At 40.4% G+C, this 15542-nt stretch overlaps 1 protein-coding gene across 5 annotated transcripts in view; it reads left to right on the forward strand.

Moving 5' to 3' along the window:
* Positions 1–15542, forward strand: part of Pcca (propionyl-CoA carboxylase subunit alpha) — a 306130-nt gene that overhangs the window by 32008 nt on the left and 258580 nt on the right. For 4 of the 5 annotated variants that reach the window (XM_085698173.2, XM_085698172.2, XM_048422204.3 and 1 more), the window contains exon 5: positions 13663–13776. The exons of the other annotated variant lie outside the window; for it this stretch is intronic. In XM_085698173.2, coding sequence (XP_085554299.1) covers positions 13663–13776 — 114 coding nt within the window. The remainder of the gene's footprint in view (positions 1–13662; positions 13777–15542) is intronic. 5 annotated transcript variants of the gene reach the window in all.

Raw genomic sequence — 15542 nt, forward strand, 5'->3', positions numbered from 1 at the left:
TGTTCAGTTCTTAACTGTGATTATCTAAGCATTTTAATTTTATGTTTATTTTGAAAGAGAGAGAGAGAGAGAGAGAGAGAGAGAGAGAGAGAGAGAGAAGGTCAGAGGGCAACTTGGGGGAGTCATTTCTTTCTTTCTGTCATGTGGGCCCTGGGGTTTGAATTCGGATTGTCAGGCTTGGTGGCAAGTACCTTTATGCTCCAAGTCACCATTGCACCATGTTACCTTGTGTGGCACAGAGGCACATAAACTTCTGGGTCAAGAGTTCTGAGACTGGAAGATTATTTTGGGCTATCTGACTGTCTTGTATAACCACAGGAGTTTCTTTAAGGAGGCTTAGTGGCAGAGAAGAAGAGAAGAGAAAAGCAAGAAGTAGCTTTGAGTCACAGGTCATAGAGTTGGGTGGTGCTAGCCTTGACAGAGGCCAGGGATGGTCTATCCTTCTGGAGGGGAGCAGCCTGCCGGCCTTGGCCCAGTGCTTTGAGCACTATGAAGTTTGCAATGAATATTAACAGGGATGTTTGGATGTCAGGAAATTCGCCTGTGTCTCAGTATCAACGTAAAAAGTTTATATGACAATCTGGAGAGATGTATAGAAATAACAGAATGTTTATACTTTCACTCATGAAAAATTAATGTGTTTGAAAGTTTGCCAGACTGGCAAAATTAGTTTCTTTTGGACTATTTTATTTGTTGCTGAATTTCTTAGTCTTATTATTTGTTGCTGAAGTTCTTAGTGGTTTTCTTAGTCTGCAGTGTGGTCTGGAATTTTGGTCTCTGGGCTTTATTTGTAGTGAAGGTTTAAAACACCCCCTTTCATCACCTCCCCACTCCTTGCTTCCTGTTCTTTGCTTTTCTCTTTCCTGGTTTTTCTCTCATCTTTGCTCTGTCCGCTACCCCTTCCCCTAAGCCCTGAAGATGGTTAAGGAAACAACACACTCAGTTCTCGGAGAAGCACTGTCCTAGGGGCCCCGGTTGGCGTTGTGGACACGTGTGGCAAACAGTCACAAAAATTGCTTCTGCTTTTTGACTCCAATCACTGTAGGAGCTGAAAGAGTGGGCAGCTCCACCTTAGAATGTTGGAAGGAGCTGCAGGCTAAGGGACCTGCCTCTCTCATTTGGCATTTCCTGCTTCTGAAGAAGCTGCTTATAGTTGGTTAGCTTTGCTCATTGTTATGTGATTTTCTTATTTTGACTTCATTTGCCATTTACTTCTGCTCATCCGCCACCCTGCTTTCTGTAGACTTTATTTGCTGCTGTGCGTTTGAAGCAGAAGCTTTTCAGGTGTGAACTCACTGTGCCAGCCCTCTTTCATGCTGCATTGTATGCAAGTCTGTGAAGACCGAGAAAATGGCCGATCACACGATTGTGTTTTTGCTCCATATCAAAGATCAGTTTGTAAAAGTTGTGCATTTGGAATTAAACTTGTAATGAGATTACTCCCAAGACTTTCTGAGCGGTAGTGTGTGCTTTCCCCTTTGGACTTGACTCTCCTGGTCTCCAGTTGCTCAGTTCCCTTTCAGCCCACCCATGCTGCTTCTCTGTGGCCATCGTAGTGGATGCCTGGCTGGAGCAGCAAAGGAGAAGTACGTTGTCTGGAGATAGTCATGGCAGACTTGCCTCTGATGCTTTATCTGAATGAAGCCCATAGTACGAGGAGTTTAGAGAAGCTGGGGCAGGAGAGCTGTGTCTGTGCTGAGTCTTCAGAGGAGCTGGGGCAGGAGAGCTTGTCTCTGTGCATAGGCTTTCTAAAAGCAAGAATCTCATGTGTCTGGAAGGAAGTGTTAGTTGGGGTAAAACAGTATTGTCAGTATTTTATTCTGTTGACAATTGAGTGTTGAGTTCTTCTGTGAGTCAATCATAGAGTGATTCTCAGCCTATGCCCTATTCCCCAAATGGATATTAGGTATTGAATAAAGGAGCCTTTATAATTAAATCTAGGCAAGCATCTTCCATGAACTATTGTAATTAAGTATTAAAGATCCCGAGGCTATGCTGATATGGTGTAGCTGGAACGCTTTCTGAGCAGTAAGGGGATTTGGTTTCAAAACTACACAAACCACTTGTAAGGTTCTGTGTGTAGATGGCCCTTGGCATCTCATAGTTGTCTTACACACTTTGATTTCACAGTTTTGCAAAAGCAATGCAGATTCAGTAGAGACCCTCATTCTGGTTCTGAATTTGGATGTTTTTCCAGGCTTGTTGTATGTAGGATGAGCCTTTTTTTTTCCTCCTTTGATGCTCGATAGTGGCAGAAACCGGAGCTTTGATTAGCCCTAAAATCAGGAGGGAAAAGAACCAGGAGGGAAAAGAACCAACACTCCCTAGTTTATAAGAAGTTAAGCTAGGGTGTTCTGTAAGTCAGGTATTGCTATGGTTTGCCTGGAAGTGTTCTCAAGGGAACTGATGAGAAGGGTTCGTCCACTTGCAACTGTTCTAAGGGTGCAGAAACTGTTCAGAGGTGGGACCTGGTGGGAGGTTTTCCTGTCACTGGGGACCTGTCATTAAGGGAGGAATACTTCCTCTTTTCAGTGCTGACCAGGAGATAACAATTAGTTTCATGATATACTCCCTGCCATATGTCCCGCCCAGACACAAAGCAGTGCACCTGTTGATTATAGACCTAAGCCTCCAAAATTGTAAGCCTGGTTATCCATTCCTCTTACAAAGCTGATTCACCTCAGCTACCATTTATAGTAATTTATAGAGAGCTGATGGAGTACTTAACGTTTTTCCTCTTCCTTTTTTGTTTTCGAGACATAGTCACATATATCCCAGATTGTCCTTGCACTCACTATGTAGCACAGGATGACCTTAAACTTCTGATCCTCCTGTCTCTACCTTTCAAGTGCTGGGATTATAGGCATGTGCAGTGCTGCGGACCTAACCCAGGGCTTTGTGCGGACACACTAGAAACTGAGCAAATTGTTATTCCTTTAAATGTGGGTGTGTGTGTGTGCCATAGTGTGAATAGAGGTCAGATCACAGCTTTGGGAGGGGAGGTCCGTTCTCTCCTTCCACCTTATGGACTGAATCTGCCTTACATACTGAACTACTTTGCCAGTCCTTTGGTACACTTTCAACTAGTGCTATCATTCATTTACAGTGTATTTACTGCTATGTAATTCATCATAAATGGAGAAACATTTGTAATTCTTCCTCTCAATAAGCTATATTTTCACACACCAATTTTTTATATTAATTTATTTTTTGATAGTTTCATATTAGCGTTTTTGTTAATTGAAAAAAATTGTAGCTCATGATTAAAGAGCCCTTTTCCTTTTTTTGTGTGTGCATCAGGGCAAGATTTTTATTTGGCATATAATTTCCATTACATTAAATAAGTTTTCATCAGAATATATCATTTGAATGCTCTTTTATCTGACCATGTTGGTGAGTGCCATAGAAATAACACACAGAAAATTGACTGTAGGTTTTGTTTTTTTTTTTTTTTTTTTTTTTTTACTTGAGCCAGGTTCTCTAAGTGTAGTTGTGGCTGGCCTAGAACTCACTATGTAGACCAGGCTGGCCTTGAATTGATGGAGATCTGCCTGCTTCTGCCTCCTGAGTATTATGTTCTGGCAAAGAATCTGGCTGTTTTCTGTTCATGTCCTGAAGATTTGAGTTGAATTCAGAAGTATGAGTGAATTTGTAAGTGGGGTTTTCCTGTCCCGCAGTTGCTCTCAATCACACAGAGGCTTAATATTACTAATAAAAGCTCCACCGATAGCTCAGGTTTATTACTAACTAGCTCTTACAACTTGAATTAACCCATTTCTATTAATCTATTGACTTGTAGCTTGTGGCTTTACCTGTCCTCTAGCATGTCTTACTTCCTGGGCAGCTGGCCAGCTGGTGTCTCCTGCTCCCTCTGTATCTGTCTGGTGTCTCCTGCTCCCTCTGTGTCTGGCTGGTGTCTCCTGCTCCCTCTGTGTCTGTCTGTCTGGTGTCTCCTGCTCCCTCTGTGTCTGGCTGGTGTCTCCTGCTCCCTCTGTGTCTGTTTGTCTGGTGTCTCCTGCTCCCTCTGTGTCTGGCTGGTGACCCTGACTCTGCCTTTCTCCTTCCCATCATCTTTAGTTTGGTCACCCTGCCTATACTTCCTGCCTGGCTACTGGGAAGTCAGCATTTTATTAAAGCAATTTTAATGATAAATCTTTACAGTGTACAAGAGGATTATTCCACAGTATTTCCCCCTTTTTGTCTAATTAAAAAGGAAGGTTTGAACTTTAACATAGTAAGATTATATATAATAAAACAAAGTAAGATCATATACAATAAAAACCATTATCAAGAAAAGAATTACATTTACAATAGCCAATCCATTTGTACTTGGCAAAATTAGAGAAAACAGTTAATTATCTACCTTATCTTGGTGAGTCTAAAGTTTTGTATCTAATTTACTTTTTGTTATAACTAAGAAAAACCATAACTATAACTATCCAGTCTTCAACTCCATCAGAGACCCCAGAAGGGTAAATATTACCTAATTATAGGGACAGCAAGCAGGCTACCTGAACAGTCATACAAAGTTATTCTGTAACACAGGGGCATCCAACTCTGTCCTACAGACCTCGCATAGCTGACAGACTTTCCTATGAGGCAGGGAGTTTTGAAGGACTGTCCTACCTTATCTTGGAAAAGTTCACCAGTTGTTTTTCTTGTGTTCTACTGGTCCAGTTTGGACAGTAACCATCAGCAATTGAGGCAAGGCCAGTTTCTCTGCACATATGGCTAGCTTTTGTCATAAAGGAAACAAACTGCACATGGAGCTTCTTTAATGCCCTCCATCCTCTTTGAAGTAATTGTTACCACCAGGAGCAGATGCATCTCATGTTAAGAAAAGTCTACGTTCTTTAAACATTTTAAATGTCATATTCTGCAAGTTTTTGAAGTGTTTGAAGATTGCTTATTCATCTGAAATATATCTCTGTATACCTAGAAGACCTAACTAACATGACTATAAGTTTGACTACTTATAGAGATAACTATTAATTTCTGTTTCTTAATAATATATTACATTTTTAATGAACTGTATAAACACAATACCTTAAATAAGAGTAGAAATATACATATAGTATAATAAAATTAAATTTAAATTTGTATCAATAAATGAAAATCCATACCAATGTAAAATATTTAAGACTAGGAGTTGTTTTTTTAGTTTAAAAATAGATTCAATAATTTACCTTTTTTCCTATGATTTCTAAATGCCCCCATTTTCTATTCAGAACAAGATCTCTAAATCTAATCTCCTTTGTTTAGCTTTTTACCTGACCATGATCCATAACAACTTATAATCAACCCCCCAAACAATAACAAACATTCATAATTTATTTTTGGGAATATAGGTATAGTTCCCAAACCTACTCTAGACTGCTTATACTGACTGGGGGCACTGGTAATCTTTGGGGGACCCTGAGAAAATTCAGAATTATGGTCAAGTCCTGATTGGAGTGTTCTGTGAGGCTGGATCATCTCAGTCAGCAACCTTGAAGTTGTTCTGTATGCAGAATTCTGAGGAGACTATAACAGAGAAATTTTGAGATTCTCGATCAACTGGGCCACCCATTTTCATTGATGTCTGGTCCCCTTGCTCTGAAAAATATATAAACTTTTAAAGGTAGCATACATATCTGCATTAGTACAAGAATAGACTATGCATTGCACATAAATCAGCCAAAGATGATGTTTTGTTTTATGTTTGAGTAGGTAAAATATATATCACATCTTGTAGTTTTTCAAGGTTTATTTTCTTTATGTCTGCAGTCAGGAATTCTGGTGATTTTGTTTATCAAACCTGATTTTCTCTAACTTTGAATGAATCCATAGCATTTTATTTTCTATGGAAATAAAAACAGAACCTCTGTTCCAAAGTAACATCTTTTATCATAAATTTTGAAGTAAAGATAATTTTACAATATATAGGCTCATTTAATATAGCAGTGTCCATAATCCAAGGTCTTTTATCAGCCAAAACTTTAATGACAACACAGTCATATACATAATCCAGACTCTGTGTGTTTTCCATTTTTATGTAGTATATTATACTTTTTATTATTCTATTCCCTTTTTAAGGACTTTCTCTACCCTTTTTCTTTTCACTCCCAAACCTACATATGTTTTTAAACACACTGTAATTTGTTTAGAGGTTCTTTTCCCTGTCTTTACTGTGATCTGTAACCTAAACCCACTATGTAGTGTGCTGGTGGAGCTCTCAAGCCCACAGGCAGTGACTGAGAGAAGCCTCTTTGTACTGTGGTCTGTGTGAGAGACTATGGAACCTGCCAGGCTGCTTAGCTTCAGGTCAAATGCCATGGCCAGGGGATGCACCTCTGTACCACAGCCTTCATGACAGACACGACCTAGGAAGCTGTTTTTGGTTCTTTTTCTGTGTGTCTAGAACCCTCCCCCCCTTTAAAGTTTTCTCAGGCTTTATGTGGATGTATGCCAACCATGTTGGAATGCTTTATGTAAGTGAGGTTTTCCTGTCCCATAGTTGTTCTCAAATAAGCAGTCAGAGGCTTAATTTGACTTATAAATGCTTGACTGAGTTCTTATATTTAAATTAATCCATTTTTCTAATGCAACTCTAATTAGTCTTATTAAATAAAACCTGGAGTCAGATATTAGGAGGTAAAAATTGAAAGCTCAGAGAAGTAGAGCAGCAGCCACTAGAGGTCTTACCTCTACGGAATCCTCACACCAGATGGGGTGTTTTGTCTCCACAAGTCCTCAGACTGAATCCTGAGCTTCCATCTCCTCCTTCCTTATATTCTTCTCTTCACCCAGCCATATCACTTCCCATCTCTACTTCTCTAGTGCTGGGATTAAAGGTGTGAGCCACAATAGCTTGGCTATTTCTCTTTTAGACTGATTCAATCTCATGTAGCCCAGGGTGGCCTTGAACTCACAGTGATCTGTCTGTCAAGTGTTGGGATTAAAGGTGTGTGTTACCACTGCCTGGCCTCTGTGGCTAACTAGTGCGGCTAGCTCTGCACTCTGATCTTCAGGCAAGCTTTATTTGTTAAAGCACAAACAAAACCTCACCACACATTTCTATTAATGTATATATTGCCACGTGGCTCATGGCTTTACCTGTTTCCTAGTATGTCTTGTTTCCTGGGTGTTTGACTGGCATCTCCTGCGTCCTCTGCATCTGACTGGCGGCCCTGACTCTGCCCTTCTCTTTCCTATCATCCTTACTTTGGTCATCCGCCTATACTTCCTGCCTGGCCACTGGCCAATCAGTGTTTTATTAAACCAATTCAAGAGACAAATCTTTACAGTATACAAGAGAATTATCCCACAGCTTGAGTTCATTAAAACGTAACGAACTGAGGGATAGAAAGATGGATCTTGGTTAAGAGTATTTGTTATATTTGCAAGAAGACTTGGGTTCAGTTCCCCAGCACCCACATGACAGCTCACAACCATCTTGAACTCATGTTCCGGGCAGCTGACGCCCTCCTTTAGCTCTGCATGCTTCAGGTACTCTGGTAGTGCACAGATACACATGCAGGCAAAAGACACTTATACATAAAATAAAAATAAATCTTTAAAAATATAATGAACTATGTTATGCCACAGGGGTGGCATAACACAGAGGCTGTGGCATGGTCCTACTCTCTGCTGTGAGAGGGTTTGCGTGTACCATCATTGATCCCTCTTTTCTTATTTGTCTTAGAAAACCACCTTGTCTTTTACTTCATAGATAAAAGAAACTCCTCCTGAGACCAACCCCTTTAATAAAACTGCCTGCATTTGTTCCTCACCCTGTCCTTGTTTGGTGTGCACAGATGTTCCTTTCCTTTATCTGTCTTTTACTCTATTGTCTTTCCTTTAGTATTTCTGGCTAAACTGTGGCTAGTCCTCCTTGTGTGGGAGGTGAGTTCCATCCCTCTTCCCTCTCCTGCTCTTTTTGTTTTACTTCATATCCCTGGTGTTCTTAGTTCCTTAGTTACATAGTTTCCTTTTCAACTTTTCCCAAGTTAACAAAAGAAAACAAATCCAAACCATACCCCAGCCTCACTCTGCTTCTTCCAACCATTACACCCAGGCACCAGAGCCCATCCCAACCCTATCATTTCTTGTACATCTCTGTTTCCTCTTTGCTGTATCCCACAATTTTTTTCATTGTCTCCTGAGTACCCACCAACTTCACAGACATGCCCTTTGCTCAGGTTTTGCTTGGAAATTTACTGTCTGCTGCTCTTTCTCCACCTCTCTTTTTTCCAATTATGTCTACAAAGAACCTGATACCTTTAGTCCTGTTTTTTGTCTCTCCATCATCAGCAGTGTGTCCCTGCATTCCTGCAAGACAAACTTTGTAAAACAAAAGCAACAATAAACAACCCAGTGTTGAATCTGCTTCCTGATCAATTCATATAAGCAGGCTGTAGAAAATGGGCCAGGGGATTGCAGAGATGGCTCAGTGATTAAAAGCACTGATTGTTCTTCCAGAAGATTAGGTTTGATTCCCACCACTCACATGGTGGCTCTCAACCATCTATAATTCTAGCTCCAGGAGATCTGACACCCTCTTCTGGTCTCTGTGGAACCTGCATGTACATTGAATACGAGAATACATGCAGGCAAACTATTGCCATACTTAAACTAAAAAAAAAAAAAAAAAAAAATATTGGGCCAGAAATTTGGTAGCTGTTTTCTGCTTGTCTTTTTATTTTTTTCAGACAGGGTTTCTCTGTGTAGCCCTGGCTGTCCTGGAACTCACTATATAGATCAGACTGTCCTCGAACTAGATATTTGCCTGCCTCTGCTTCCCAAATGCTGGAATCAAAGGTGTGTGCCACCACCAGCTGGCTGTTCTTGTCATTTTTTTTAATATTTATTTATTTATTATGTATACAATATTCTGTGTGTATGTCTGCAGGCCAGAAGAGGGCACCAGACCTCATTACAGATGGTTGTGAGCCACCATGTGGTTGCCGGGAATTGAACTCAGGACCTTTGGAAGAGCAGGCAGTGCTCTTAACCACTGAGCCATCTCTCCAGCCCCTGTTCTTGTCATTTTTAAGATTTAAATTTACACTTGGAAAAGTAACAAAGTCCTTAAATCTATAGTCAAAATAATCATGAATTAAGTATGTAACTTTAATAAAATATAACCAAAGCAAGTACAGAGATCAAATTGTCTCTTTAAAAATAGGAGTTTCTGATTGCTTGGAAGTAACTCTTTTCAGTTCTTCAAATTAAGATTCGTGTAGTTGACTTTCCTTTCTTCACTTTTCCAATTGGCCGAGTTTGAGTTCAATTTGGTGGATCCTGATGTCTTGTTGAATTGGGTGAGTCTTGCTGGTCAGGCAAGAATCCTGTCTAAGTCTCCATTTTGTCAGTGTGCTGGTGTTGAGGGAAATATTTTGCCTTGGAGTTTATCACATGGAAGACGGTTGTGGAATATCTGTTTAACTATGCAAAGATGTGTTGCTGTTTTACCTTGTCTGCCTATGACACCTGATTGGTTAATAAAAAGCTGAATAGCCAATAGTGAGGGAGGAGGTACAGGCAGAACTTATCAGTGGGGAGAGTAAGTAGGAGAAGGAATTTAGGCTGAAGAGTGGTGGGGAGGGGGAAGAAAGCGAGATGCTAGGGCCAGCCAGGCAGACTCGGGAGAAGCAGGAATGTAGGACATACAGAATGGAAAAAAAGTAAACAGTCCTGAGGCAAAGTGTCAATGAATAGAAACAGGTTAAATTAAAGTAAAAAAGCTACTGGGACAAGCCTAAGCTAAGGCTGAGCATTCATAATTAATAGGTCTCTATGTCTTTATTTGGGTGGCCCAAAGAAAATGCCAACTATAGAAGATACATGTATTGCTTATTGCTGGCCATTCTCTTGGAGTCAGATCTTACTGAGAGCAATGTTTTGGAGTATTACAGACATGAAGTGTCTCCCTGTCTCAGACTGTACTAGTTTGAAGGTATTGAGAATGTCTATTCAGACCATCACACTTTATGCTAAATATACTACCTGGTCTAGTTTTTTTTTTTTAACACTAAAGTACAGATTTCCTGATAAAACATAGGAGTAATTGGATTATTTCCAGCATCTCATTGGTTGATTGTATTTTCATATCAAAGTTTTAAAATGTAGGCACCAGTCTTAACGTGTCTATCTCTACACATTTAAGTAATTAGATGTGTGTGTGTGTGTGTGTGTGTGTGTGTGTGTGTGTGTGTGTGTGATTCTGGGGACTGAACCCAACCCAAGTTTCAGTATATAGCCTCATGTATGCTAGACAAGCATAGTTTTATCTTCAAAGACAACGGGAAGATGATTCTTTTCAGTTCTGTAAGTTTAAAAATACACTCTTGACCCCAGACACTTACTACTTAGGAAGTAATAGGCTGACCTAAGCAACTCTCCTACAAAGAATTAAAAAAATTAAAAGTATAAAATTGTATGTGCTTGAATACAAACCGACATTCTCTTTTGAAAAATAACTTGATTTTCTGGATATGGGAACAGTCTTACCACCAACATATTCTTTTCAAACCATAGCAAATCTTACGGGATTGATTTGCCTCCAGGTAAATCTGTGATTGCTGTAGTTTTCCTTTTCTATTAAATTATTTAAAAGTTTGTTTTTCAAGATGTTGAAGTTTTTGAAACATAAAAGCTTTGGTACACGAAGTCTCTTCAAAATGGTATTGGCGCTTCTACAATTGAATCAAAGAAGACACCTCACGCACTGAGCACAGTAGTAAAAACATTCAAATGAACTTCTCTCCCTCCCTCCCTCCCTCCCTTCCTCCCTCCCTCTCTCCCTCCCCTCTCTCCTTCCCTTCCTCCCTCTCTCTTTCTTTCTTTCTTTCTCTCTCTCTCTCTCTCTCTCTCTCTCTCTCTTTCTTTCTTTCTTTCTTTCTTTCTTTCTATCTTTCTTCTCTCTCTCTCTCTCTCTCTCTCTCTCTCTCTCTCTCTCTCTCTCTCTCTTTTCTTTCTTGGCAGGGGTTCTCTGTGTAGCGTTACCTGTCCTGTCCTGAAACTTGCTATGTAGACCAGGCTGCCCTCAGACTCAGAGACTCACCTGCCTCTGCCTCCTGGTTCTGGAATTAAAGGTGCACACCACCACATGGAGTTTCAAAAGCTTTTTTGAAACAAGGTTTCACTATATAGCTGGGAAACTCCCTATGTAAATCATGCTGGCCTCAAACTTACAGAGATCTGCCTTTCTCTGCCTCTTAAGTGCTGTGATTAAAGGCGTGTGCCACCATGTCTGGCTCCAGTTTCAAAAGTTTTTAAAACCAGGGTTTTAAAATTAGGGTTAGGGTTAGAAACATTTCTAGACCACTTTGTTACTGTCTCTATGATAAATAAGACGAAAGGAGATTCTAGATGTTTTTCTTTTTAGATAGCTTTACTCATCTATCCTGACCCCATGCTAGACTGAAGGTTTGTTGGGATCATTTTCCTCTGCAGTGCAATTTATTTCTGAGAAACAGAAGTGCTCCCTTTCAGACAGTGTGTGTGCAGCCCTTGTCTGTCCAGTCCATTGCCGTTTTGACCTGCTTGGGGTGTATAGTGTATTGGAGTGTTTATTCGAACAATACACGTCAGTAACAGTAACATCTTAGACTCAGAACTTGTCCTTGGCATGTTTACCAGGGGTCTGTGAAAATGCACAGACACATGTCTATTATGGTAAAGAATAACAGAAAAGGAAGGTTTTGTATGCAACATCATGGAAGGTGAAGATAAGACGATTCAAGGAGTCAGAGTACCATTAGAGCCCCCATTTCCCCCTTTTTGTGTGTGTTTATTATAGAAATTTTGGGCTTATGTGTATCTTTTAATTTCTTTTCCACCATATGTATGCCACTTGCTAGCCCATTGCTCAGGCTGAGAAGGTATCCTTTGGGTGTGACTAGTCTTTGGCTGTAAAGACAATGACTTGTGGCATTTTCCTTTTTTCCTTCAAAGATAATAGCTTTACCATTTAATAATGCAGGTTATTAAATAAATTCCCATCCTGAACTTTTAGCACATAATGTATTAGGAGATTTAAAAGAGAATTTAAGACACAGTCTTTCTCTTGTATGTCATTAGGATTTGTGGAAGGGATACATGTCATAATACCGTAGCTGGTGAAGATGTTAAAATGAGGTTCTTAGGTCAAGTGAGATTCAGTGCCAGTATTTGTGAGAGTTCAGATTAAAGGTGAGTCATCCAGTGTGAGTGCCCAGGGAAGACTCAGCTCATGATGTGAAAAATATGTTACATAAAATAAGTGCGCGTTTAACTTCAGCAGCTACCCTCAGTTGGCTAATGTGTTCTTTCTAAAGGATCAGTAAGTATTTTTTCTTTCCAAGAAACAAACAAAAGGCACAGCCTTAATGACAACAACAAAGTTGATAATATCAGGATCTGAAATGATCTGAGAGCAATAGAGAAACACGAGGGTGTGAACAAGCAAAGATGAGCCAAGGGAGAGAGCCTGCTTCAAATGAAGGAATATGTAAAAGCCCCTTTCAAGCAAGGCTACCTTTCCTTGTAGTTTGTGCCATAAAGGAGTGTGTGTGGTTGAGTGTTTTGTATTAAGATATTGACCTGTAACCTCCTTGAGCCGGTTATCATTTACCATTTAATATGCAATGATATTTTTTACCTAATTGGAAATTTTTATTGAATTGAATTCTGCTCTTTTTAAAAGACATCTTTGTAAGTTTTCAGACCTCATCTCAAAAAGTAGTTTTTAAAAATTAGTTCAGAACTGAGGATTATGACTTAGAGACACCCGAGTGTTTCCTACTGTAGATCCTCCCCCTTGTCTCTCAGTGGAGAAGTGGATCATAACTGTTTATACCCAGTTGTATGTATCTGCCTTTCAAAATGATTATAATCTGATGGTGAATTTCTTAAGCTGTAAGATTATTAGAAGATTCTAGTTCAAAAGCGTACTATGTTCAATGAAAAGAGAAAGATTTCTTTTGAAATTAAGCAGTTTCTCTTCCACTGTTGAACGCTTACCTAGTCTCCTTTTCAGCAAAAACAGAAACCAAAATTCTGTAGCGTGAGTTGTCTTAAAAGTGGAAAGCACATGCCTGAATTTGAATAGACTGAGCACTTACTACACATGTCATTTTTTTTAGGACTAAATGTAAAATAGACAAGGCTCAAACGTGAGGGTATTTAAATGCTTCTCAGAATTTTCTGGTTCATGTGTTATGATATTGAACTCTTTAGTTCTGGGCTTTAATTTGAGCCTGGTGCCGACCTGATGCTGTGCAGGGACGCTCATTGCGTCCCTCCATTCAGTGCCTCTAATTACCCCACTTCCTGGGGAGCTCGCTCAGAACTGGGCATGATTGTGCCTGTTATTAGAATATGGGGGCTTCTCTGGTTCCATGTAGTGAGATAGTTTTTGATATCAGATTTATGCATGGATGAACCGAGGAGGGGAGGGAGGTGTATCACAGAAATTGTTTGGTCAGACAGTGGGTGAGGCATGCGGAATAAAGTGGAGTCATGGCTAATACAGACCCTGAGCCTTTTTGTTGCGGTGTTGTTATTTTAGCGGATATTTGCGAAGAAATTCACTTCCATGCGTAACTGTAAAACAATCAGATTTGAAATTTTGCTTCTGCTTATGGGTGGTTGTAATTCTTTCTGCAGAGCATCTGCTAACGCAGGGATTTGTCTCCTTAGGTTCATGTGAAAATGGCGGATGAGGCTGTCTGTGTTGGCCCAGCTCCCACCAGTAAAAGCTACCTCAACATGGATGCCATCATGGAAGCCATTAGGAAAACCAGGGCCCAAGCTGTGAGTCTGAATGAACCTGTCTTCGGCAGCTGTTTCCTATGCAGTGAGCCGAGAGCTGGAGTGTGTATTAGAGAACACAGGAAAGAGTGATTGAGAATGGTGTTGCAGTTAGTTTGTGTCTCCTGAGTTAAATGTGGCCGGATTCACTACTGGAAATCAAAGGCTTTGCAGCATCTGGCAGTGCTGGTGGCTGGGGCTGCAGGTGGCTGCTGGGCTCAGCTCTCACACCAGGGAGCGGCTTCAGTTCAGTTCCACATTTGCCAGCAAGAAAGAAATCCCAATTAGTTCTGAACATTAACCCTTTCAGTGTAATAAGAGCATTAAAAACAAAAACAAGAAACCCCCAAAGATCCCAACCTCCTGTATTATAAGCAGGTTCTGAAAAGACTGTTTAAATTTCAATTTAGTCATTTAAAAATTGTTCACACTCATTTGCATTGCTGGAAATAAAAGCAGTGTATTTGCTAATTATCTCGGTTTGTTAGTGTCAACAAAATGCTAATCACTTACATTGGTAAATCCTTTCCCCCACCCTAATTTTGGTCAGATGGAGAGGAATACAAGGAAAAAACTTATTTCTGACATCAGTTATAGTAATTTTTGATTTTTGTTTTTAGCCAGAGGACTAACTATACATTTAATATTAAAACAGAGTTATTGCCACAGCTGGATGGAAACAGCCAGCAACTGGCTCTGCTCATTTCTATAGAAAGAAATGCTTAAACAAAACCCTGTTCTACGCCTCCATATTGAGAATGCTTACAGTGTATTAGTACTTAACAGAAGTAAAACTTGTGATGTTTTAACTCTTGCTTGTCAGAACACGGTCTCCAGTGGCATTCTCTATTCAAATGGAATGATGGAGTGAAGGTCTCTTCCTACTGGGCAGTATTTAAGTTATTCTGTCCCTTGCCACTTGGTTCTCAAGCGTCAGATTTGTACCTGTTTCAGGTTCAGACTCTGGCTCCTCAGGAACCTGTCTTTCCTTTCAGCAGAAGTATTTTTCTAGAGATTACTCCAATGCTGACTGATGCTGGTATGGCTTAGGGTTGGCTGTGTAAGAGAGTGAGAGAGATTAGGTTGCAGGTTAGAGTGTTACTGTTGCCTGTGGGGAAGAAAGCACAGAGTAATGGTGATGGCCAGATTGGGAGTGAGGGAAGAATAGATATCAAAAGAAAAAAATAAAGTAGAAGTTGAAGCAGACCTCCATTTGAGTGCAGTTGACAGAGGCCCTGGGAGTATTAGAACGCCTTCTGCTATTGGGAATAAGGCATACTGTGTGGCTGAGAGCTTGGGCTCATTATTCATTCATTCATTCATTCATCCATTCATCCATCCATTCATTCATTCAGGCAGGGTCTCTCTACATAGCTCTGACTGTCCTGGAACTCACTATGTAGACCAGGCCGGCCTCTGTTTCCCGAGTGCTAGAACTAGAGGCTTGTGCCACTGTACCGCACAAATGTGGGCTCTAGAGAACAGCCGTTGTGGAGGTTTTCATCTATTTTGTCCGAAGTTTGTAGATCATAACTCTGTGACCCTCTAGCCCTTGTGAAGTTCTCTAAGCCTGTAGATCAGCCGCAGGCAAAGTCAAGTGAGTTTCTGTTGGATAGTGTAGACAAATGCAGCTGGGCAGGACACAGAGACGCAGATGCCATTATGGCCTGTCTGGTGATAGAACAAAGGAGAAGTGCAATAGAACCAGTCTGCGAGGAAGTCACCTTCAACACAGCAGAACAGGAGTATCCTGTGGCTCCGGCAGATTT

This window comes from Myodes glareolus, chromosome 12 (genome assembly GCF_982192425.1).
Source record: "Myodes glareolus chromosome 12, mMyoGla1.1, whole genome shotgun sequence".
Taxonomy (NCBI): domain Eukaryota; kingdom Metazoa; phylum Chordata; class Mammalia; order Rodentia; family Cricetidae; genus Myodes; species Myodes glareolus.